This window comes from Pyrgilauda ruficollis, unplaced genomic scaffold (genome assembly GCF_017590135.1).
Source record: "Pyrgilauda ruficollis isolate IOZ18807 unplaced genomic scaffold, ASM1759013v1 scaffold3, whole genome shotgun sequence".
Taxonomy (NCBI): domain Eukaryota; kingdom Metazoa; phylum Chordata; class Aves; order Passeriformes; family Passeridae; genus Pyrgilauda; species Pyrgilauda ruficollis.
In genome coordinates this window covers 8837971-8863173 of record NW_024524377.1, presented here as the reverse complement: position 1 = coordinate 8863173, position 25203 = coordinate 8837971, and the positions used below count along the sequence as shown (strand labels likewise).

At 41.1% G+C, this 25203-nt stretch overlaps 1 protein-coding gene across 1 annotated transcript in view; it reads right to left on the bottom strand.

Moving 5' to 3' along the window:
- SEMA5B (semaphorin 5B) overlaps nucleotides 1–3932 on the bottom strand; it is a 128295-nt gene extending 124363 nt beyond the window's left edge. The window contains exon 1 of the mRNA XM_041473521.1: nucleotides 3779–3932. Coding sequence (XP_041329455.1) covers nucleotides 3779–3932 — 154 coding nt within the window. The remainder of the gene's footprint in view (nucleotides 1–3778) is intronic.
- Between the last annotated feature and the right edge of the window lie 21271 nt (nucleotides 3933–25203).

Genomic DNA, 25203 nt, shown 5'->3' with positions numbered 1-25203 from the left:
TGAAGCCAAACACTCTGCAGCCATTACATGAGTGCACGTCCCTCATGGCTCTGGCTCTTGAAATAACAAACCTTATATAGTATTGACATGGAAGATGTTTCTGGTTTTTCCAAAAGGCATGTTACAAAGGAGCTCCAAATGTCTTTAAGGAATAGCAAAGGTATTTTATATCCAAGAAAGGGCTGTACAATAATGAAGTATGCTGCTGGCAACCAGGACAGTAGGACACAGGCACAGCCCAATTGCAAATGCAGGCACTGATCTATCAGCAGTAAAACCCATACAGAAAAAATGAGAAATATGAATATGATTGACAAGAAGTAGAAACAAATTCTCTGGTGTTTGGCTTACCAGGGTGGACCACAGGGGAGCTGTGCTGGGATGACAAACTGTTTTGTGAAATGGAATTTGGAAGCATGCGTACATGCATGTATAAATAAAAAGAGACGCACTAAGAATACACTTGACTTGTTTCACTAAATTCTGAACTCGCTGAAAAACAAACAAGTATGCAACATCCCTAATGTAGCTACCCACTAACAGTCAAATAGATAGTAAGACAGCAGAAACAGCCTCCTGGGAAGTAGAAGATAATTTTCTTATTGATCTAACAAGGGAAATCAAACTTTAACTGTATTTCCTATAAGCACAGAGTAGAACAATCTAATTATGAAAAGCCCAAAATGGGTATGTTATTATTGCTGGTGAACTGTACAATGAGCACCATTTATAAGCCCCAGGGAAACTGGGGCGCCGTTGTGATAGTTTGGTACTGTGCAAACACACAGGACAATGCTTGCAGCACAAAATTCCTGTTGTGTCCCTCAGGATCTCCACGCAGGCTGTAAGGATAAACCATTCAGCTCATGGCCCCTCCCCAGCTCACATCTCTCCTGGCAGAGCAAATGTTATCTTTAGCATTTAATGTATATCTAGAACCAGAATGTATGCCCCTTGACTTGTCTAGGCCATTTTCTCTATGTCATATGTAATGGCACAAATAATTTTGGGAATGGAGTCTGTAAACAGGCATTTCTTCAGGTCTGAACGCAGCTAAAGTAAAAGCATTTTAGATACGTAATCTCCTTTATGCTTAAATGAGTAGGACATGTACTGGGTTATATCTTTCTTACCCACTCTCATAGCAAGACAAAGAGATACAAAGCCAATCAAACAGATGATTGGCTAGTGTGGATGAGATACAATAAGAACATAAAAAAAAAAATTCTCAGGAAATAAGGGGAAAATAGACAGAAAGAAATTTTACTTGGATTTTTCTACAACAAGGATATTATCCAGTCAACTGGATGTTAAGAATATAATCTAGGGGTAAAGTATAATAACAAGAGACTGAGCACAAGCAAAGTGGGAACTGAAGACTAGAGAACACAAAACACGGTATGGCATCCCATTTGTCTGGTGATGGGAAGCCTGGTTAGCAAGGCTGTGAAAAATAAATTATTGAACCCCTTTGTAACATAAACTGTTTTGTTAGCCTATTCATTCTGGCAGTAAATTAATGTACCCTGTATGACTAAATGGTCAGAGGCCTTATTATTATTGTGGCCCATCCACAGAAAATTGCTGGTGTAACATAATCCTTTCCCCTGGCAGCAGGAGCATCAGAAAGGCTTTGCTGGGGTCACTCTTTCAGTCATTACACTCTCCCATTGTGTACCAGCTAGTGATTCATGAGTCGATGCATCTGGAGAGCCACAGAAAGCCCCTGAGGCACACTGTTAAGCACAGACATCCTCAGAGCAATCTGGGAACACCACATAAAATTTAGATTCCCCTACTTGTCTACCACTGTAGCCTAAACCTGCATGTGCGGGCATCAGATCAGGGTATAGCTTTAAGAGAAATCAGATTATGAACTGAGATGTGGTTTTGGACATGTGAGCCCTCTTCACCAGACCTTATGTGCAGTGGACAAAAGGTACCTTTAATTTAATTCCTACAGTGTATTTTCCAGCTGAGCTTTGCAGCAGAAAATACAAGATTAAACTGAATCATGAACAATCACAAGGAAACAGGTGCTGTGAAAAAACATAACTCTGAATCTAACTCAGGTTTAAGAATCTCAAATTATAATCTGGGTTATTTTCTTGATGCATCTGCAATTTCAATCTTTCTTTCTTCTGCACAATTGTCAGGTTCTAGTTGCCCTCTATCATTGAAAAAAGGAAGGGAACAAGAACAGTGAAAGGAGAAGACAGATTTTTTTTCTGTGAAATATTCATGCCTTATTAAAACAAAGCAAACTGGCAGATTATGAGTGTGTTTACACAGCCATCAATTCGGCAGAGTAGCGCTCATATTGAGTGCCAAGAAATGCCCACCAATTCCTCAACTTCAGGAATTGGGGCTTTTAATATTCCCTGCAGAATGATTTACCTTAGTGCAGGATTGCACAGACACATCCTCTGTAAACTCAAAGTTTGGTGCTCCTGGTTAATAGAGAGAGCAACACTCTTTTCTGTACCCATAATATTCTCATTATTTTTTTATTTAATGAATTTAATTTCACTGTTTTTTAACAGCAAGGGCTTCTCCTTTTGGCCCTCCCCAGTTAAAACAGATGGTTAGATTTATTTAGCAAATTAAAATAAAGGTTTATTTACCAGACCAAGGTTAGAGCCAGTACTGTATCATGTAGGCTTAAAGATTCTGCTAATTTATTTTAATCCACTTAAACCTTTAAGGCATGGATAATGGAAAACAGACAAAAAATCTCTTAAACTTTCCAAATTGAGAGACAAGAGTTTCCCCCTCTGTGAAGACTAGTAAAGCTCTCTAGAAGAACCCTGAAAGGTCAGCAAGGAAGCCTTTGACTACTTTCTTCCTGGAAACCCTATCTCAAAGGTCACAAAACCACAACTGAATTGCCTTTAGCAAAGAACCTAACTAGAGACACATTGCAAGGTACTCAATTGCCTTTAGCAAAGACTGTAACTGGAGATGCATTGCAAAGTCTTAAATGGGAACCAAAATCGATATTCCAACATTTCGGAGGAAACCATTTTTAGCTGCTGATGCTGGCACACTGAGTTGAACACACTAGTCTGGAGTGAATTTTCAAATAATAGTGGTACCAATATAAAGACCTAGCTGTTGTGTGGATAAGTGGACAGATTATCCAGGCAACAATTGAGGAGTACATGACATATAAGTTCATGGAAAATCTGAGCAGATAAGGACAAGAGAAATCCCAGGCTTTGAAAGAAGGGAAAAGAATTGGCCATTGCAACACAAAGGCCCCCTCTCACATTCAAGTTAAATGCCCAGATGAAGGACAGAAAAACTACTAGCCCAGGTGACAAATACATAACAAAACCAAACCAAACCAGGAATGCTACAAACAAAAGCACAGCCACTCCCTGCAATTTTAAATCAACTCATTTCTCTTGCATTCAAGCGTGTCCAAATTCTCTATCACATTTCACTTATTAAGTGTCTGGCTCCAGCAAGCCAGGTGAGGCATTACTGAAACCAGTTAGAGAAAAGGAAACTGAAACAGTCTCAGCACGGCACAAGATTACAGGGAGCCTGTAACAGAGTAGAAAATTGAGATTCTTAGACCTGTAGTCCCAAAACGGCCTGGATTAAGTGACTGCTGTGAAACCTCAGAATTAAAACACTGTAAAGCATCAAAGGGAAAATGATTCCTCAGGCCACTTCCCCTGGCCTGTGGATCTGAGTTGTAAGGAAAAACAGCACAGACTAAACCTAAATGGATCATCCAATTGGAATCTGGAACAGGAATAGAAGCTCTTACCTTCAAAAGCAATTGTGGGGTGTTCTTTCCTAACACATTGCTGATGTTCAGCTTCAGTGTATTCAGGTACATTCTGTGATGCTGAGAGATGAAAAGCAAGAAGAAAAAGGCCTGGCACTGACAGGGAAATGGCCTTTAATCTTGAAACAATCATGACTGAAGGGCAGCTGCAGATCTAGCTTCCAAGATAGGCCCACGGAGGATACCTGAAATACAAATAATTCTACTTTCAGAAAGGTTCCACTTTCAGAAAGGCAAATGCTTATCCAGAGCATGTAACATGGAGAAGGTTGGAGTTCCCTTTTCCTACCAACCCCATTTGTGCTTAAGTACGTAAGGTAATATTCCACAAACAGCACAAAAAAGCCAAACCAAACAAAAATAACAAAAATAACAAAAAACCCAAACAAACAAACACAAAAATCAAAAAAACCACCACAATTTGCAGCCATAAAGCAGGGAAGTGCACAGTTCCCTAGCACGTATCTCTCTGTACCCCTGGGGTGTGTGTCTTATAAAGCACCTGGTGTGCAATGGCTGGCACTGACAACATGAAATTTCAAATATCCCAGGTGTAAATGTTTCCCCCAGTGTAGACACCTGCCTCCTCAATTTTAAAATGTGTCCATAGTAAATTCCATGCTAAATTCAAGAGATTGCTAAGGAAAGGCGAACATCAGTCACCATGAAAACTCTGTTCTAACATGTGATTCATACATCTGACCGCCGATGCTTTAAATGTCTTGAAACAAAACAAGCCAGTATAAAGGTCTTGCCAGGAAAGTGATAATTGAGGTAACATAAAAGTTAGAATAATCTAAAGGGGAAAATGGTGAGAAGTGAGTCGATTGCCTTCATTATTATGGGATGCTGTAGCTCCCAGTGACAAGAGCTGAGGCACAGCTAAATAGGAGGAGCATTCACTCAGGCGAGGAGAGAGGAAAGTCATGTCTTTTCTACGTGAGCATTTTTAACAACAGTAGCAGTAAAGGCACAGCTCTAAAAATTCCCCCAGGCCTACCAGGCCTGAGGCAGAGGATGGAGGATTAATTAGCCCATGCCACAAGCTCCCCAAGATGATGCTGCAGCTTAAGAAAATCTGCATTGCCAAATTTAATCTTATTGATGTGCATAGTATATTTTCCTATGTAACTTTGTTCAATTACTGCAAGCACATGTTTTCAAACAAATAGAGTCTCCTACCTTTAAATCTTATCTAGTGATAAAGCTAATTCTGATCAAATTCACACATGATGAGATTTTCAAATCCTACAGATGTCATTCATAAAGTTAGTGCAACAGTAAACACCTGCAGTGTCTGATACCTCGATATTTTTGTTTGGAGTCTCTAAAACACTTTCGGTGACCTGAAATGAGCAGGCTGATGGCAGGTAACATGAGGCACTGATGCACAAGGACAGGATTGTGGCAGGGAGCAAACTCCAATATAGAGGACAATATTGTGACATCAAGGAGTTGGAAGAAACTTTTAAAGGTCTTCAGGCATCACAAGAGCAATAAGGAACTGCTTACACCAGAAATGGGAGACAGTTGGTTTGAAAAATGGATCCTGTGTTTTATTCTTAACTGTCTTTCTCTGTGATTTTAAACATGCATAAAGATGAGTTGTCAGTGCATCCATTCTGCACGTCCTCAGCAGCAGCTCCATACCTCTGACTGAAAATAGCATTGGCATTCAGGGCTCAGGGTAGTTCTAGGGACTTGGTTTCCCAACCAGTGTGAGTGAGACATTACAACATTTCACATTTTTTCCATCCCCATATACATGCAGATTTTATGCAGTGATATATAAAATCCCTTTCCAGCTCTCCAAAAGAGGTTCTACAGCACTTTATTATGGGGGGGTGACTGTTTTGAAAAACATAGCAAATATAATGTTAAATTAAGAAATGGGACTGGCAGAAGGAAGAGATGTGAAATCATTTAAAGCTAAGGCCAGCACGGCATTAAGCACAAGCATACTGCAGGGTGTACACCACTGAGTACTGTGGCACCTCACAAGATGGTGCCATGTTGTATGAGCCACACTGTAATAAAAATTATTGATGATGAAGCTTCACATTATATTTTCAACCACTGGATTAAATGATCCTTTTTTTCCAGTAAAGATCCAGAAATGAAATACAGCACAGAGATGCGAAGGCCAGGGTGATGCATTTTGTATAGCTTTCGGATACACTTAAAGTCAAAGCCAAACTTTCCTAAGATAGGAGATGGTTGTTGTGGGAAAAGCACAAAAGGCAAAAAGGACTTTTTCACTGTCACATATCCTTGCTGGAAACTGGAAAAGACAGTCATAGAAATCTCACTTTATGCACGCTCTACTACTCCCAGTGCAGCCATTACTGGCTAGTCCTAGAAAGAAGGTCTTAAACTAGACAGACTTCTAGTCTGAGCCAATATGACCATTTTCATGTACTAATCATCCAAACAATGACCTCAAGCTAGGTGAAAAAAAATCTTAAAACAAAGACACATTATAGGGTCCTGTGCTCCTCTACAGCCCTGTGTGGTGTGCAATGAGCAGATGAGTAAATTCAACTTTCACACTCATTATGGTCATGAAATGATAAAAAGTTGCATACAGGGAAGATTCATAACATCCCACAGCCTATTCTGTGCCAAAGCAGAGTACATTTACTAGTGTTTTGTCTGGACTAGTTGTAAAATGTGCCAAGTATCTGGATTTCTGCCACTTTCCCTGGGAGATTTTACCACAGTCCAAGAGACTTCAGTGTTCCTTAGAAAGCTGTAACCAGTATTTGGGATAAAATTCCATCTTCTTTTCCTTATTGTCATAGGGAAATCCAAAGTGTGCATGAAAATAATGGTTTCAAACTTGAAGTGGAAAGTAATAAATGACCAAACTGAGGTGAAAAAGGAACATTATAAAAAACTCATATCCTTCACTGTGTTCTCTACCTCCTACATCCAATTGCATTCATCAAATGTGTGGAGTATTTGTGTGCTGGAAAGTTGAGGAAAATCAGTGTCATGTGCAGTCCTGAGCTGGTGTCTTATTGGAGTCAGAGTCAGTGGGTAAATGCCAGCTTGATCAAGGGCAACAGAAGTCAGAGCCCTAGAGCTGAACAATATTGAGACAGTGGATAACACTGAAAAATCTTAGTCCTTCAACCTGTCCTTTCCCAGGCTTCCTTGTTCACTTTTTCTCAGTATTTTAAGACTCTAACTTAGTAATTCCCAGCTGCTGCAAGTTTATTTCCAAAGAGAACCCCACACTCCTAATATGAAGCAGTGCCATGTGCAAGCGTAGGTCAGCTGCATGCCAAGAGCAAGCTCGTAACTGCCTGGGAGAGTCCAGCAGTTATGAAGTGTTTTAATGAAATGAAATGTTTTAATTTTACTGGAGGTGGCCAAATCCAAGCCTCCCATTTTGCCCAAGCTGCAGGTTTTCACTGTGAAGCCTGGAGTATGATCAGTGCTTAGGGCCAGTCCCCATCCAGACTGCTAAAACACTGCACGTCCCAAGCACAGCCCAGAGTAGTGGTGCTTTGCAGTGCTGGAACTTGCCTTGGCCTGAAGCCATTTAGATACAGTTAAATGCTATAAAAAGAGCTGTTCTTATTAGACTGTCTGCTCAGAATGGCTTAGGGCTCAAGAAATCAGTTGTCAAGGTTTCAGTGCAGATGAGAGACAAGAGCTCAAATCCCTGGTTAAACTGAAATCTCAGGCAGGACACATTTCAACTCTTTATTTGCTCATCCTGATGCATCTTTACCACCTTAGCTATTCTTCTCCCTGGCCCAATGCAGACACATTAAAAAGAGATTAAAATGTCCAAAAATATTATCTGTCCAAGTTTATCTGTCTTGTCCCTCATGAAAGCCTGTCCTCTGAGCCTCTGCGAAGCCCCAAGGGCCAGTGATGGGGCATCTTTCTCCCCTTTTCTACTCAACCTAGTGAATCCCTACAGCCCTCTGACAGAAAAGGTCGATAAATTCAGGCTGCACTGGATTTGGTGACATTTGCTCCACAGTCAGGTATTTTATAGGCACCACTTCTGCCACCATCTTCTTGTCTCTTAAATCAGGTTTTCTCAGCTCATAGCCCTCCCTGCCTGTAGTGGCAGCAGCAGGGGATGTGCAAAGCGCTGCTCCATCTGGGAAAGGCAGGAGGTCTGCACACCCAGAGCATCTCCAAAGCTGAGATTTGCAACCTCAGTGCCCGTGTCAGCACAAACCCACTCTGCCTGCCCAACTCCCAGCCAGGACATTCCATGGCAGCCCGAGAGGGACAGGGTGTAATTCTGCTTTGCCTCGTGGCTTCACCCCGGCGCAAGGGCAGCGCTCAGGGGATCGCACACAGTCCCTCCCTTATTTATTGTCAAGGCATGAGTCTTTTCCAACTCACCCCATATTGTATCATTGCAACTCCACTGATTTCACAGGAACTAATCCTGATTTACAGAGGGTAACTCAGATCAGGCCCCTTTTGACTAAAGCTTTGTGTCTAAAAGAAAAATACCTTCAATCAATCTTCAGGGCTTTAAAACAAAGCACACTTTAAAAATGGCTGTACCAGGAATTCATATCCTGCTTTCCTCTGACTGTAACTATCATTTTGACTTAATAAAATGTGACAGTAAAGTTAAAGGATAAAAGAAAATGCTTCATCTTTCATTTTAAAGGAAAGACATGCCTTTAAAAAAGACTAAAAAAGGAACCTCCTGCAAAAGCTTTAATTCTTCTGTTCAGGATCTTTTGTGATTGCCACAGTTATGGCTTTATTAGACTGGGATAGCAGAGGGAAGAGGTGCAATGGAAAGATGTGGACATTAAAGTATTCAAAAAGTACTGGAAGAATAAGGGAAATAAATATAAACATTGTAAAGAAAGACAGCTCAGAAATGTGGCTATGACAGGCTGGCACAGGCAGCTCTGCCCTAGAAAACAGAGCTCCAAGACCAACAAAACTATGGTCCTTTATTCATCTGATGTTCCTCACGCTTCCCTCCCTCTCCAGCTGGAATCCATCCCACCCAACTGGCTCCAAGGGCCATTCCACACTATCGAAGAAAAAGCACAGCTTTTCCCTCTGCCCCTGGCCACATGCACACACTCAGCCCTCAGCTGTGCCCATGGATCTCTCTTACAGACAGAACATGCCATGCTGCACTTGCATGTCCAGAGGTCAAATCTCACATGCACTATTAGACTGGACTTGTGGATACTGAGCTTCTCTCACTTACTTTGTAAGGCAAATCTATGGAAATGGTCAAACTCTGGCTGAGATGAGAATCTGTGAAGAGACCTTGTTTTGCTTTAATTTAATCATCCTACAGTCTTCAGAAGATTTGGTGAGCTCACTTTGGATTTCATGGCAGTTTATATGCCAAAGGTCTTGCTCTGGCTGTCACCAGGCTTGTGTGTACCCACGTTGTTCAGGGCTTCCCATGGCCTCAACTGCAACATCATTGATGAGTCTCACACTGAACTCGCTCTCGCAACACCCCAGGAAGACAAACCCACATTTTCATATATAAATCCAAGGGTTATCTTCAAACCCCCCTGCAATTCAGCAGCAGGGTGCATCTCTGTGCAGACAATATGCTGTCTTGTGGCAGAGCAGAAGCTTGAGCTCCATGCTGACCCCTCTCAGAGCTCCTGCCTCACAGAGTCTGCAGGATACCACTGGCAGTATTGTAGTAGGTTTTGTATCAGGAATAAAACAATCAAGATTTTGCAACCCAGGTCAATTCATTGAAACCCTTCTGTTACCTAGATCTGTATAAATAATTCAGGTAACTCTTTGCAAGGGAGAAATCAGCTTTTCCTAATATACTCTTTGGTTCATGGCTTGTGAAACCTGTAGTGGAGCTGAACAGTAATAATCTATACTTTGATGTTCTTAGGACTACATTCCACAAAAAATTGACAGTGTACTTGGGGGTACTTTATCTCTAGGGCTCTTTCTGATTGCTGATCAAAGCCACCCAGGACTGGTCAAGGTCCAAAACCAAGCCCACACAATGCAATGGGATATTTTCATTTAGAACAGGTAACAGACACAAAACTCTTAATAATGGTTTAGCACAAAATGAATTGGTTGTTGTCAGGCCACTTCTCTATGGACTGGTGTGGGCCCTCAGCAAACCATCAGCCAACACTTGGTTACTGGGCCTTAGTAGGGCAGTCCACTGCCACAACGTCCTGGAAACAGAACTGTTTCCTCACCTGTAGAGGAAGCCCTCCAAAACAGGACCCTATTATAGAGAGCTTCCATTAAATAAAGCTGATTCAACAATAAAAGTCTGTGTAACAACACAAAATATACTGTACCTCTGGGCTCCTGCCAAATCCAGTGGGCATAAATAAATACCTGCTCTGCTGACACTCAGACTTGATTCTGAGTAGTGCTAACCTGACCACACATTGAGTATGTCCCCAAGTGCTTCAAGAGGCTCCCCAGAGAGCTCTAGATCTTTTTGTTTTTTACTGGCTACACTTAATATAAAGACACGAGAGGCTTTGTTAGCATTTGTTTGGGGTATGAATTTAGCACTTGAGAAAAGGTGCCTTGGAGTCTGAAGTCTTCTGTTTATTCGAAGATTGTATTTGGCAATGAAGGCTCACACTCATTTATCTCCCTGGTGGTATGCTGCCACTGTTTTCTAGGAAAGTGCCTCTACAGGGGGGATAGAAATATCTGCTATTTACTGTTCACAGAATGGCCTCTCTGAGAGATGTCAAAGTTTTGTCAAAGAATTACCAAATTCTTGGTAATTCCCGGAGCTGAACTGGCTATGGAATTATTTTTATGTGTTCCATCTGTGAAACACAGAGATGAAGGTAAAGCCTAACACAACAGCAGAATGTAATGGTACTTAGCACAACTGCAGCTCAGACTCGACATGGGAGTGTCTGGAGTTTAGCTTTAGAATCAGGAGGTCCTCACTCCCAGTCAGTCTCCAGATGCTCAGCCAACAAGAGTAAGAGTGTACACAGCCCAAGGGAGGGGCCATCCCAAGGCTCATGGGACAGCAGCAACAACAGGAATAACTATTCCAGAGGTCCTGCCTGCAGCAGGGGAGCGTGCACAGGGCTCAGCACCCCTTGCAGTGCAGTCACCTTTCTCACTGAACATGTGGGGGCTATAAATCCAAGGCACCAGACATGCTGTTTACATACTGCAAGTATCACACTTACTGCAAATCGTCACCTGGCTGCAAGAGTTCTTTCTGGCTTGAGGTTTGGTACCCAACCCATAGCCTGATGTCTTAAGCCTGTAGCTGTTACAGAAACACCAACACAGCAGCTTTTCTTTAAGTTGCTCCCCTGCACAATGTAGTTGGTTTGTAAAAGTGCAAATTAGCAGAACCACAGTCCCCAGGACCACACTGCACAGCCACTGTCATTCCAAGACACTCTTGTGCTTGACAGTCTGGAGACAATCCTCTATTTGCAGTGACTTCCAGACATGTGGTGCTCCTGCTCACAGACCTCCCCACTGCAGCTGTGATGCTACAATGCTGGAAACTGAGGCAGGACACAGATTTGTCACTCCATCACTAGTATCTGCAGATGGTTTTAGACAGAGACAGAAAGAGGAATTAATTCCTCCTGACTTTTCAAAATGCCTTTTGTATGGGCTTATCTTTTGTCTCACAGTTTAATATGAAAACCGCGTTATTGAATTTTTTTACTTACTAAAGTATTAACAATTGTTTTACTGACACTATTTTTTTATTCAGCTCTAATTATAGGGTCTATTGCAGACATCCCTTGGGATGTTTAGTAAGGAAGTTGATGACAATAGTTCCAAATTATATTAGTCCTAATACAGGTTGGTAACTTACAAAGTTTCTCTCTTCAACACTGTGACAGCGATCTGGGGACAAGCGCAGTCCCCAGATTGTGCCATGCAGATAAGCAATGCTAATAAACTATGTAGCAGTCACTGTGGTGCCCCTGTGTCCACAGAGCTGGGAAAACAACAGAAAGCAAAAATTAAAAAAAAAACCAACCCAAACCACTTAATTTTCCTCTGACCTAAAGCAATCCCACAATTTAAGTGTCCAGAAGACAAACACCAGTCCACGAAATCATCACACCAATGAACCTCATGCCTGAGAGTCAGCTATAACATATGGGCTGCCCTTTTCCAGAGGCTTGTTTTTCCTGTTAAAACCTCTGACACTACCTCCAGCTTCTGCCACCCACTTCCTTCTACTCCATCCAACAAATCCCCTTGCATCACTGACACAGCCCCACATGCCAGAGTCAAAGGCAGTTGTTGCACACTGCAAACCCAACTCATCCCTCCCTGCAGCTCCTTCCTCCACTGCTATGTTGGAAAAACAGGATAAGAAGAACTTTTCTCTTTTAATGCTTGCCCATGCAGGAGAGAGAAACCAGAGCTTGTTTGTTTTGTCAAAGATTTGTGATTACCCGGTGCCACATAACACATACTCATGGTTTAATTTTAACTCCAGGAGAAGAAGTATAAAGCATCCCTGTAGCACAACTCCAAGTTTCAGCCTGTTTGGAAACAAGAATATATTTTTCTGCATTGTCTTCTTGGCACAGCACAGCATCATTTATCATACAGAAACCTGTGGCTAGAAAGCATTCAGCCAGCCTTTATATGCCCCAAATGTGAACAGACAAAACAATAATTGCCAGCTGGACTCTTTTTTTTCTCCTGCCGTGCTCAGCTTTTCTCATACTTCTTGTAACAGCAGATACCAGTTGAGCTCTGTTAACTGTTCTCCTCACTGGAGCAGCAGGACTTTGGTCTGCCCCAACTCTTGCACTGTACTTGGGACTTTGAAAAGCAGGGCTGCTCTTCCCCGATCCTCAGGGAAGCACTGAAGAACATGCACAGCTCACAAATGACAGGTTATTACTGACTGCTGTGTATACACAAAATGGGACTGATTCCTCATCTGCTGAAAACAACAGTTACATCAATTTTCCCACGCAAAATATATGGTGATCAACAGTTTCTGAAAAGACAGAGCTGAATTTCCCCCTCCTTCCACACATGTCATGCAACTTCTCTGATACCAGGAGCATTGTACTGCTAACTGAAACTCACCAGCCTCAGAACCCAGGCATTACTGTGCTGGGTCACAGAGACATCCTTTTAGAGCTTTTCTCAAAAAGAGTATTTAGGCAAAGGCAAAGTCAAGCAGGACAGCTGACCTTCAAAAAGGCCTTGGCTGCTTTCTTTTAATGAACTGAACAGTTGTAATTTTCTCTGTCTGCAGATTTACTTTAACTAAACAGTACAGAGTCCCCATCCTGCAGTGGAACTCCCTAAATTCCCAAAGACATCACAGTGATCCAGGATTTAACACAAATCCAATGATCTACAACTTAGCTAAGAAATTCCATTCTGGAATTGAAGGGAAGAATACCGAAGACTGAAAGCTGGGATCCTCCTCTGCACTTATGTTTTTGACCATCAGATGTCCAGACAAGATTGAGTATCTGAATATTTTCTCACCAGGCAGGAGAGGCAGCCTTCCACAGGACACCCCAGCCCTGGAGTGTCAGCTCTTTGCATCAGAAATGCTTTAAAATACCCAAACAATCCCTCAGACAGAAACTTCATCATCATCTTCCAGAGGCAGGGTCTGAGCAAGCATTTGGGAGCTGATGTAATTTTAATACACTCTGAGCCCAGCCTTCCTAGAGAAGATGAATTATTTGTAATGAATTCCAATCACATGGTGCTCCAGCCCCCACACCTTCATCCTGCATATATAACCAAATTAGTTTAGGAGATGTAAGTTATTCAGGGACTTAGCTGTTCAGTCTGGCCTTGGAGGAGTTGCTCTCATTATGGCTTTTATGCAAATTCTGTCCTCCAAATCTCTTCTGAATCAATTATTACTAGATTAATTTAAACATGTCCACCTGGGGTGCCTGTATATCATGTGCCTCATGTTAAAAAGTAAAAAGGATGATAATGAATTCAGGAGGTGACTGAAACAGATTCCTGCTTTGTGGAAATGTGACCTTTTTGCATAATGTCATAAAAGAAAGAAGTTCCTTCAAGAAACATGGCAGATAGGGTCGTTCGTTGGATCAGCTGGGCTTTCAATCACTCTTTGGAAATTAGCATGATACAATAAAAAATTAATAAGAAATTTAAAAAAATATCACTTTAATGCTCCAGACTATTAAAGTCTTCGATGGACTACTAATTGAAATGTAATGCTTAATTTTAAGCAATGCCATTTTATTAATGGTAAAAACTTGAATTAATGTCATTAACCAATGTTAATATTACAAATCCCCTGAGGGATAACAAAGCAATTATGTTATTCACAGAACTGAAAGGGGGAAAAAGATGTAATCTGTACATGACTGCACTAAGGCAGGGGAGACTACTTCCATCTGCATTTCCTCTGCTGAGAAAGGGGGTTTGTTTATTTTTTTGAGCAAAGAGGAGGGAGAGGAAGAGAAGAACTTAAGAAGAACTTAACTGCTAAGTTAATTACTGCTGATTTTCAGGCACTTAATAGCTAGGAAATTATTCTGTTACTCAAACACCATACTGTGGGGACCCTGGAAAAATAATTTGGGAATGAGAAATTGATTACAAACCCTCCTTCTTGGAGGTCTCCCCTGTGTGTGCTTGGCTCCTAACACATGAACTAACAGCCTTCACCTGATGGAAAAGCTTGATGCAAATATGCAGCCCCACACCTGGCAGCAAATGGCTTTATGAAGCTGTGCTGGATTGTATCTGCCAGGGATCACCAAGGAGAACACCTCCTGCACTACTGAGTGCCCTCAATTTCATGTGAGGGCAGGTGCTTTTATTTTATATAGTTTAGCAAGTTCAGCATCTTGTCAGATCCACTGCTCATACAGCAGGGGAGATGGGGTTAGACTTAATTAAAGAATCAAAACCAATGTTCTTGCTAACTGGCAGAAGTCACATTGCCCAGAGGGAGTAAGAACTTTGTATGGTGCTACTATAATACTGCATTTACTCCAGAATAACCATGTTTGACATAAACCCTGGATTAACGATTTTTTTATTGTCTGTCTGATAATTCAGAGACAATGGGGAGATTCAGCAAGCCAGACCATGAAGAATTCCCCAAGGAGCTACAAACCTCTTTATTACTAAGAATCCCAAAGGCATTTGTTTTTTATTTACAAAAAGTGAAAGTACTGCAATGCACCCAACACACCATTGTCAAAATCCAAATGCCTCTTTCAGTGTGCACTTTTCAATGCAACCAGTCAAATGTGTCACAAATTCACAAACAGTATTAACCCATGGGAAGAGATACAATAATTAATTTCCTCTGTTGCATGTAACATGACAATGCTCTGGTGTAAACCAGCACTGAGGATGCTTTGGAGATTCTTCTGAGACTGTCCTGCCAAGCACTTTTTAAAAATTAGGTTTCTTCACAAAAAAACCAAAAGCATTGACACTAATTACTACCAGACTTTCTATTTATGTTGCACAGGATGTAAAACCTCAATACCAACTCAAAATAAATCAACTGAAAAAAAACAAACTAAGGCTATCAAGGGACTGAGAATCTATGTCTAAACCTGGCTGGATGTAATAACAGGGATTCATACTTGGTAGCTGGGACCAGGGTGTCTTTCTTTGTAGCACAAGCACAGAACACCCAGGTGCCTCTTTATGTTTCTGTTCAGGATATAAATACAGCTGTAAAACACAAGGAGATTTGAGGATTTTACTTAAATTGATATATCACTTAGCAATCATATTATAAATGGCAGAACAAACAAGGGGAAGAATTACTGCAAGGTTTCCACTCTGCTTACCAATGAGGTCTTGCATGTGGCAGGCTTCAGTCTGTGGAGCAGGTTATGCTCGACAGCATGACAGCTTTTCTCCTGCAAATTTGCAAATCATTGCATTTTCGTCTCCCAGCAATGCTTCCTCTTACCTCTTGTCTCCCCCATCTCCTCAAAGAACATCAAACCTCCTTTGTAGTATCTTGACTCTGTCACTCTTCCATTTTCTCTTCCAACTCCCCACTCCCAATTTGAAAACGAGAGAGGGGAAGCCACTGAAGACACCAAGGTCAAGGCGGAGCGAGACAAAGTCAAATTCATGCAATCATTTAACACCACACGCCATCAGACCATTACAGAGACATGAGACGTTATGGATTGCAGCTTAATAGATCTCAATAGAGGATGATGGGGGAGAGGAGAAGAGAAAAATGTTCCTTCTGGGCTGAGACTTGCTGATTAAAGTGCACGAGTGGGCAGGGGACAGCATTTGTGTTCATAAAGCTGAGTCTTACCTCTCGATATTAATGGACACACCATTGTCACCAGACGCAATGTTTTGTTATTGCGTGATTAATTGAGAGTCACACGCAATGACATATTACAGGCAGGATAAAGCTGTCACTGGAAAGCAATTCTTCACAGTAATTCCTGCCAGTCTCTACAGTCTGAAATTGCATACCTCGTTACAGACGACCCCTCAAGCACAAATGCATTACATATCTTTATATAAATAACAGTGACTAACAACGGCAGCCTGAGGTAATCTCTGTGGGATGTGAAATAGGGAAAAAGGTAAGGCAGAGAAATTGCCTTCAAATATTAGTAAGCTTGTCTGTGCTAATCCCCATCAAATGAACCATTTCTCTTTTCCTTTAAAATAAAAACTGTTCCTGCTGGAGACACAGAAAGTATGATAAAAGGACATGTTGTGACATAAATGACAACTAGAAGCCTTACTTCTTCAAAAGGGCACTAGTTCTAAATCTTAAAAACGTATCTTGATCAAGACTAATTAAACTTCGACACAGTCACTTTATCACTGACTTAGGTCAGTAAGTATCAGCAACTGGTCCAGCTCACTTTTTTAAAGCCACCAGATCAAAGACTCTTTTACATTTCTTTTGGCAGCAGCAAGAAGATATCAAATAATTAATTTTCTCCATGCATTTTATTTCAGTCAGAATCACTGCATTCAAAATACAATGCAGGAAAAAAAATCTACATTGCTCAAGGGAAAGGGCACAGCCCAGGGGAATATAGGTGCCCAGGAAAACCAGTTTGTGTCACTTATGCTCTGTGTATGACAAATTCCTGGCTGTACTGCCAGGAGTGGCACACAGTTGCCTAATCTCCAGCTGGCATTCAGCATTTCCCATACCATTGTCTAATGGTCAGATCTGCTACAGTGCTCTTTTCTTCCTGTCTGATTGGAGCCAATACCCCACAACTCGAGTGAGCAATATTTGAAAGACTCACCATCAGATAGGGTGGCATCAACCAAAACCAACAGAACCTTCTCTTTGGCAAGCTCTCCATTAAAGAGTTCCATTTCACACCACCACTGAGACACTGTTTTAAGCCATTTCAAGCTCAATCACTTGGACGGACTTTCTGTTACCAATCACTTGTAAACTAAGGAAAAGTCATGCAAAGGTCTTTACCTGCTGAGAAGATGTTTTCTACCTCCTCAGAAGACAGGCTCTTGCAGTCTCTCTTAAATCTGCCACTGACAGGAGCAAAGAGAAATGGGGACAGGAAAGCCTGGGCTGTCCTGTGGCCTGGAGGCAAATAGCAATCTGTCTTCACCTAACCCAACCAGAGCCCTGCAAGAGAGTAAATCTGTGTCCACTGGCCTTTTTAACAGCCCCTTAATGACCGTTAACTTTTTTCAGCCAGCCATTGATTCTAATGGCATGTGCATTCACACACAATAATACCTCAGACGGCCTTCATTAATTTACCATGCATAATTTCTCTGAAAGCTTTTGCCAATAGAATACCCCTAAACTGACTCACTAACTCATGAAGATAAAGCACTTTCTGTGTGAAACCATTATGCAGATGCACAGCATTCTACTCAAATAAGTTAAAAAGTAGGTATTGTTCGGTGTCTACCCATTTTTTGGACACAGCAAAGTACCAGGGCTTGAAAATGTAAAGCTGCTGCTGGAGTATCCGGTGTGACAATGAATATGTAAGATACTCCAGGCTGAAGAAAGAACAACAAGAAAAAAGGCAAATTATATGAAAAAGCCTTTCTGCTGTGAAGTTCCTGAAATCTTTTACAAATTTCAACAATGGGAAGTCCAAAAAGTGAAAGGCTGTTAAAATACTAAAGGAAAATGCAGCAATATAGATATTCACAGGCCCAGGTCCATTCATCCAGAGAGAGGGTGCGGGAAGATCCAGCAAAGGGAGTGTATTAGAAACAAACCATCCCACAGAACAAGGGTTTAGAGCTGTCAGGAGCTACAGTGCTGCCATTAGCCTTGCAGTAAATTATGGAGCTGTCAGCATTTTCCCATTATAAATCTCTCAAGCCTTCTCTTATGTACACTGATTTAAGATTCAGACCTCAGTCCCATGGCGGCAATGATATTGCAGACAAAAGCATCACAGACCCCCTTTGGAAATATAAGACCCATAAATATAACCTGTGGTCTTATAAACTCTAGAATATATTGGTTGTAGGGAATAAAAAAAGGCCATTGTTTCTTTATTTTTTTAATTACAATTAGTTTGTCTTTAAACAAAGTCAGAGGATGAGAAGTGAAGAGCTGATTGAAAAGGTGATCAGGAATTGGATCCTCTTTTGCATTACATGCAAGTCTTTTACCAACTTGCAAGTTTCTCCTCCCTTTCTGGAGGATTGATCACAGAGCCCATGAACACTGAGACTCCACTTCCAAGGTTATAGGTGCTGTCCTGACTCTTGTAAAAAAACCACCTTCCATAGACAGTCACTTGTGAGGCCCTGTAATATTAAATTTCGAGGTAAAATAAAGATTAAAATAAAATTAGATCTGAAAATTTAATCTGTCTCAAATTCATGAGTTGCGGGACTCGGGGTTTTGGGTTCTCATCAGTGAGCAGTGAACCACTTGCAGGGAATTCAGAAGCCACAGAGCAGGTGGATTAGGAACAGAGCCCTTTAAAAATTCTACATTAAGAGCAAACCTCACTTTTAAGAAATTGGATTTTCTGTTGTTATTTCAGGATATAGACTGCAAAAGAGGCTCCATGTACTTCCGTTAAAAAAAAAAAAAAAAAAAAAAAAAAAAAAAAGAAAGGAAAAAAAAACTATAATGAAGACTGACAGTGTATGTGGAAGGAATATGCTCACATAGAGATACTTTTTTAAGTGACAACCACCAGGAGGATTTTGGCAACATTGATTTAGTACAAAGGATATAAGCCATTATCAGCATAAAGGTAATGAAAACCAAGGGAAAACACCTCTGCCTGGAGTTAGTATTAAATACCATTAATATTGCCACTAATTACACACCCTTAACTACAGCTCTGCTTGGAACTGTAACACCACAACATGCCAATAAACTGTCTAGGGAGTAACAGACTGCTTCAAAAGTCCCTAAATATGTGTTTACAGATGATAAGGGGAAAAGTGATTTATCACACTTAAAGAGGAGCATCTTCCCTCTCCCCTCTTTATTTTTTTCTGTATTTACCTTGCTCCAAACACCAAGCTCCTTCTCCATGCTCCTGAGGCCAGCCTGGGATGCTGAGCCTGGCCTGTCAAACTGGGCAGACTTGGGCAGGGGCTAACAGCTCTCCACTTACTCAGGAGCCAGCAGTAAATCTCAGCAGCACATACATGCCTGTAGTAGGCATCAAGTAGTGCATGTGCTGGAGGATTTGGGACTGCAAGCAGTCTGTCTGCTCCAGATAAAGTAATGACTCAAGCACAAGGCAGGAGACACTCGAGGCTCCCAGTGCGTGCGACAGCCCAGCAGAGTTACAGCCGCCCCCAGCCCTCCATTCAGCAGGAATAGCAAATCACTCCTCACGTTTTGCTAACCCTTTAGCAGTGTTTCCATACGGTACCATCCTTTGCTCCTGGCTTGTGTATTATAGGGGAAAAAAGTAGGACAATGATTCCCTTCTTAATTCCTGATTTTTATTTTTTTTTTAACTGTATAGTGTTTCTTACTGAAATCTTGCAGTGTATCTGCTTATGAAGTAACCGGCATAGCACTCTGCTTCAGAGAGAATATATAACAGCAGAATAAAATTCTATCCATATGTCCAAAATACAAGGGGTTCACAGTAGAGCTGGCAAATGGTGTAATTAATCCTGACTGCATTTCAGCAAAGACAAATCTAGAAATAATGTACAATTTCTCTCTTTGTGAATTACCACTTGAGAAAACTCCCTGCCTGTATCATATGTACCCAAAGCAATTTTTGCAGATTGTTTACAATAAATCAAATTTGGGACAGTATTTGACTGATAAAATTTCAAACACCATCTCTTTATTCTTTGGGTGCTCCTTTTATAATGTCAAGTTAACAGAAAAAACACAGCGGATACACAGACGCCAGACACATTCAAAGGTTTCCATCTGGGCTTTAATTACTATCACAGTTGCCTCACTAAATTGAATACGTTCCTCATCCTCCTAAGGGCTTTGCCTTGTATCTGATTTAGCTTACTTTGCCTTGATGAACAAAATCTGGTATAATCATTTTCTATGATGCCCCAGAGGAGCATCATCCCATGTATAAACTTGTTGCCCTGTAAGTCAGTTTTTTACATTTCTCTCTTCAGACATTATCCTGAACTGTACTGATATTTTTTTTTTCCTTCAGGAAATTATTTTGGATAAGTTCTAAAGCAGATTTTCTCCGAAAGCCACATTTAGATTACATTAAGTCACTGTTGTTATTGTAAAATTAAAAAAGAGGCAACATGTCCAAACCACTTCTTCCAAATGCAGAAGACAAACAAACCCCCCTTTCTCCCTCTCCACATAGCATCACCTGTTCCTGACCCCACTGACCAGTTCATTATTGCTTTCAGATGGTAATTAGTGAGGCCAGACAGCCTGAGTTTTGCCATTTCTCCTGACGTGTTAGGCTTGGCCTCCCTCAGTTATTATCAGTGTCTTACTCTAGGTGTTCTCAGAGAGCAGGAGAGTGTGTGCCATCTGTTTAAGCTCTCCTGATTTGAACGGTTAAATAAAAACACATAACATCATCCACAAAAATGCCATTGTTAGGGTTCTGCAGCAGGCTCTGAACCCTTTATAATTAACTGCAGACCTACTTGTTGGTTTCCAATAAGGTCATTCTTTCAGTAATCAGAGGTGGTCCCAGGAGGTAGTACATAAATAGCCTATACTGAAGCCTAAATTAGGCTAACTCAGAACTTCCTGTACTCTTCACTGCAAATAAAGCAAATATTTATAGACTTTACAATCTTTGAGGTTCCTACCTAAGAATTATCATCAGAGCAGCTCTTCTTGCTCATGGTAAATCAGAATCCTAGCAAACGTCCCAAAGCTCAGATTCCTCACTGTATTGTTTTTATTTGAAACTCCCCTCACTACCCTCTAGATATAGCAATAAAATAAAATAAAATAAAATAAAATAAAATAAAATATTCAAAAGGAAGATGAAAACAGGCTTTGAAGGAAAACATCCCTCTGTTAAAATCTGGCTAAGTCATATTATTACAGACTTGGAACATCTGGCTTCTATTCTGGGTTCTGCCACTGACTCTCTGTAGCCCCAGGCAAGTCCTTTCAGCTCTAAGTCTCCATTTTTCTTTCTTTTCAAGCAAGTAGGAGTTTTCCTTAATTCTCTCCTTTACTTTCTGTCTTGACCATCCAGACCCATGCACAATTTTAAAAAAGGCAAGTAACACTTCTCACTGGATGCACCAAATAAGTAGACACTTCTGTGAAGGATGGAGGCTCTGGATTGTAAACACCTCGGGGTAAAGACCATCTCTTAACATTTGTGAACTCCTCTGTTTTTTAGAGTATTAGAGAAGGCTAATGTTATTCTGTAAGAGTTTCTGGAAGCAGCTGGCTGAGTTTCTGCTGGAATCATCACTTTAAACATTGTTGGGATGTCATTGTTTTATTCAGAGGTGTCAGAACGCCTAGAGCTTTGGCCAGCCATCTTCTCTCATTAGTAATTTTCACACAAGTCTAAATAAATGTGTTTGTACTGTGCCCAACGTAATGCAGCTCCTGTGTGCCACATTAACACAGCTAATAAATAAAAAATCCTATTCATGTTATTCTTACACCAAGCCAGCAGCAGAAAATGGCCACTCATCAGGGAAGTGGGAAGCATTAGTGGCTGGGGTGGATGGTGTCAGCAAACAGGCTCCAGCTGGAACAGCAAGCAACTTTATCAATTATTTTCAATAGCAAACTGCATTTCCTTGCCCCTCCACTCCCTCACAGAGAAGGTCTGGTGAAAAGCATGGTCCCATTTATCCTTAGCAAGCTCTTGAGCCAGCAAGGCCCTTTGTTACATTCTGGCCTGGAAACTGAGACCTGAATGATCAATGCTGTTCGGCTACTGCCTCTGCACAGTGCAGGAAGAATGATACCAATGGGCAGTGAAGAATACTCCTTCCTCAATAGCTGCCACCAACATGCTAGGTGCTTTCCAAATACACAACATCCAGCCTAAAAGTTCTGTCAAAGAGCTCCCAGGCACCACTGGAGCACAAAACTAGCACACAGGAGAACCTCTCTGTGAATACATCAATGGAAGTCCATGCCTCATGTCTGGACTGCACCCAGCTGTGGTGCAGCTTCCTTACATCTCCTTATCACTATCAATCCATCTTACCTAGAATGATAAAATGATCTCATTTCACAAGAAAGTGTTTTAAGAACAGAGACTTGACTTTAGAGACAAACATAGTTAATTATCATAGCATATATATACACTTTCCCCCAGAAAAATAGAATTTAAGACTAATCAGATTATGTATTTCTTCCAGGTAGCATGATTAATGGTTTTCCCATTTTACAGAATAAACATATTTGAACAAGCATTCCAGAACCACGGTATCATACTGAACTCCCCCCAGCCTGTGGGTTTTCAGAGCAAAGGCTCCCATCTCTTTCAGCCAGGAAATGAGCTCCTGTCCTTTTAGGACTGGGTACTACCAATACAAATAATCCCATATCATCTTACTCAGCTGCACTGAGTCTTTGATAGAAGCAATTTCACGAACAGTCTGCAGAAACTCCCCCTCTCTGCAGCCCCAGTTCAGAGCTCTGTATTTCTCTGCCTTTTTCTTCACCTCTCTTTTTCCTCAGATGAGCCCAGCTCCCGGGCTCAGACAGTTACATTTTTTCCAGAGCAATGGAGCTAATGTTATTCCCAACAAAGTTCAAGAGAGTTACAACAATATTCATGGCCAACAATATTTATAGGCCCCTGGCCTATGAAGACACTTGACAGAGGAGAAAGATGGTGCCTTCCTAACCACCAGGCTTGCAAAAATCCAAAACAAGAAATCATTTGCCTGTGTCACAGAAAATAATACTTTACTGGGATTTTGAAAAGAGAGCTACTAAAATCTAGGAGTGCTAAAGGCAAAGCAGCCTTCTATGAATCCTGGGTGGTTCACTATGAATATGACAGTTGCCCTAGAAACCTCATAAACTGGAGTGGCAGATAACTGAAGTAGATGAGATCTGTCAGAAAAAGTTTGGCACCATCAAACCAATGCTTTGAAAGCATAAAAATGACTAATTGTCTGTGTTTTCTTTGCCACATCAGACAAAAGGCTTTCCTGGCAGTGAGGGACAGATTTCTGAGCTGTGTTTTGCTATTCAGTCATCTGCTTAGATTTTGAGTGTAGAATTGAAAGCTTGTTTTAAAAAAATTAAAAGCTTCTTTTATTCAAATGAAAGCTTAAGTAATGGGTTTGTGTTCTTTTCCCTTCTCTTCCAAAGGCCTGAGTTCAGTTAACTTTCTGAAAAAAACTGGTGTCCTGCTGGTCCTAAACCTTACTCAACCCCTTCATAAAGACACCACCTAACTCAGCCCAGGTCTTATTTTATGAAAGGAGATTATCAAGAGAAAAAAAAAAAAAAATTGGAGGTCTGACCTGTGATGCATTGATGCACCAATCTTACTTTGAACAGATTCTGAGTTGTCATATCAAATTTACAGAATCATAGAATCATCTGGGTTGGAAAAGACCTCCAAGATCATCAAGTCCAACCATTAACCCAGCACTGTCAAGACCACCACTAAACCATGTCCCCGGGTGCCACATCTACAGGTCTTTTAGACACCTCTAGGGATGATGACCCAACTACTTTCCTGGGCAGCATGTTCCAGTGCTTCCAGAGAAGCTGACAACCCTTCCAGAGACGAAATGTTTCCCAATACCCAATCTAAACCTCCCCTGGCACAAATTCAGGCTCTTGCCTCTTGTCCTATCTCTTACAGCTCGGAAGAAGACACCCACCCTCACCTTACCACAGCTTTCTTTCAGGTTGTATATAGAGAGACACAAGGTCCCCCCAAAGCCTCCTTTTATCCAGCCTAAAGAACCTGAGTTTGCTCAACCACTCCTGATAAAGACTTCTTCTCTAGATTAACTACTCAAGGTGGTGACTTTTGTCAAGCCCACTAATCCTGATTTCTCCTTTACAGCAAACACACAACAAAACTGAAAAAGAGAAGGTTGAGTTCAAAAAGAAAAAACCCTAAAGTATTTAGACTTGTGTTTCCTTATTTGGCCTCTTTGTTTCTCTTTCCTTTACTCTCCCTTTAACTGGCCAGTTGCCAATAGAGAAGAAGAGATAAGCAACAAATTTGATTATAAGCAATAAAAGGAATTTTAAACTTTCTTAAGGATTGAGCCAGAGCAGGATGGAAAACTGAGGAACTCTGGACTTGCTACACTCCTTCATGGGTCCCGAGCGATGCCAGTGTATCTGTGCAAGCAGCACACAAGCAAACAGCACAGCTGTTGGCATTCTCTCTGAGCACAGGGAAGCAATTTTCCCCTTTCATTTATTATTCAAAACTTGCTGCATCCATTCTGCAAATTCAGTGTATCTCCTTTAATGCAACAATGAGATTGAGATGCAGATTCTTTCCCTTGTGTTGTTTGTGGTTTTGGTTTTTTTCCTTGAATACTGAGAGTGCTGGATATGGGTTTTCTTTCTACTTAAATTTCTCTTTTCAATTTGGAGATGATTTGAACTATGCAGAATGCAGACAGGCAACAAATAAGAATTTCTTGCTCTGATCCATGCCTTCTCCTCCAGTCAAGCCTGCAAAAATAACCCTTGAATGCTCAACATGAACACATCACTTAGAATTTAAAGAAGAGGTAGTCCAAACTCTCCCAAAAATGGTTTGGGAATTGAATGGCTAATTAGTTTAGAGAGGAAATGCTGTCTCCTTTTCCTCTCTAAACTAATTAGTACAAACCATAGTCAACTCCTTTGCAAAAAAGCAAACATTTAACACTAATAGCCATTATCATTAGTAACTCCCTGCTTTTGAAAAAAGCCCTTGACTGCAACCCCCAATATTTATTCTCACTTGATGTTAAGATGACAGATTTGCCAACCAGCTTGGGAGGTGAAATAGCATCAGTGGGCCACCTGCTCCCTTTTGAAGTTCAGCTTT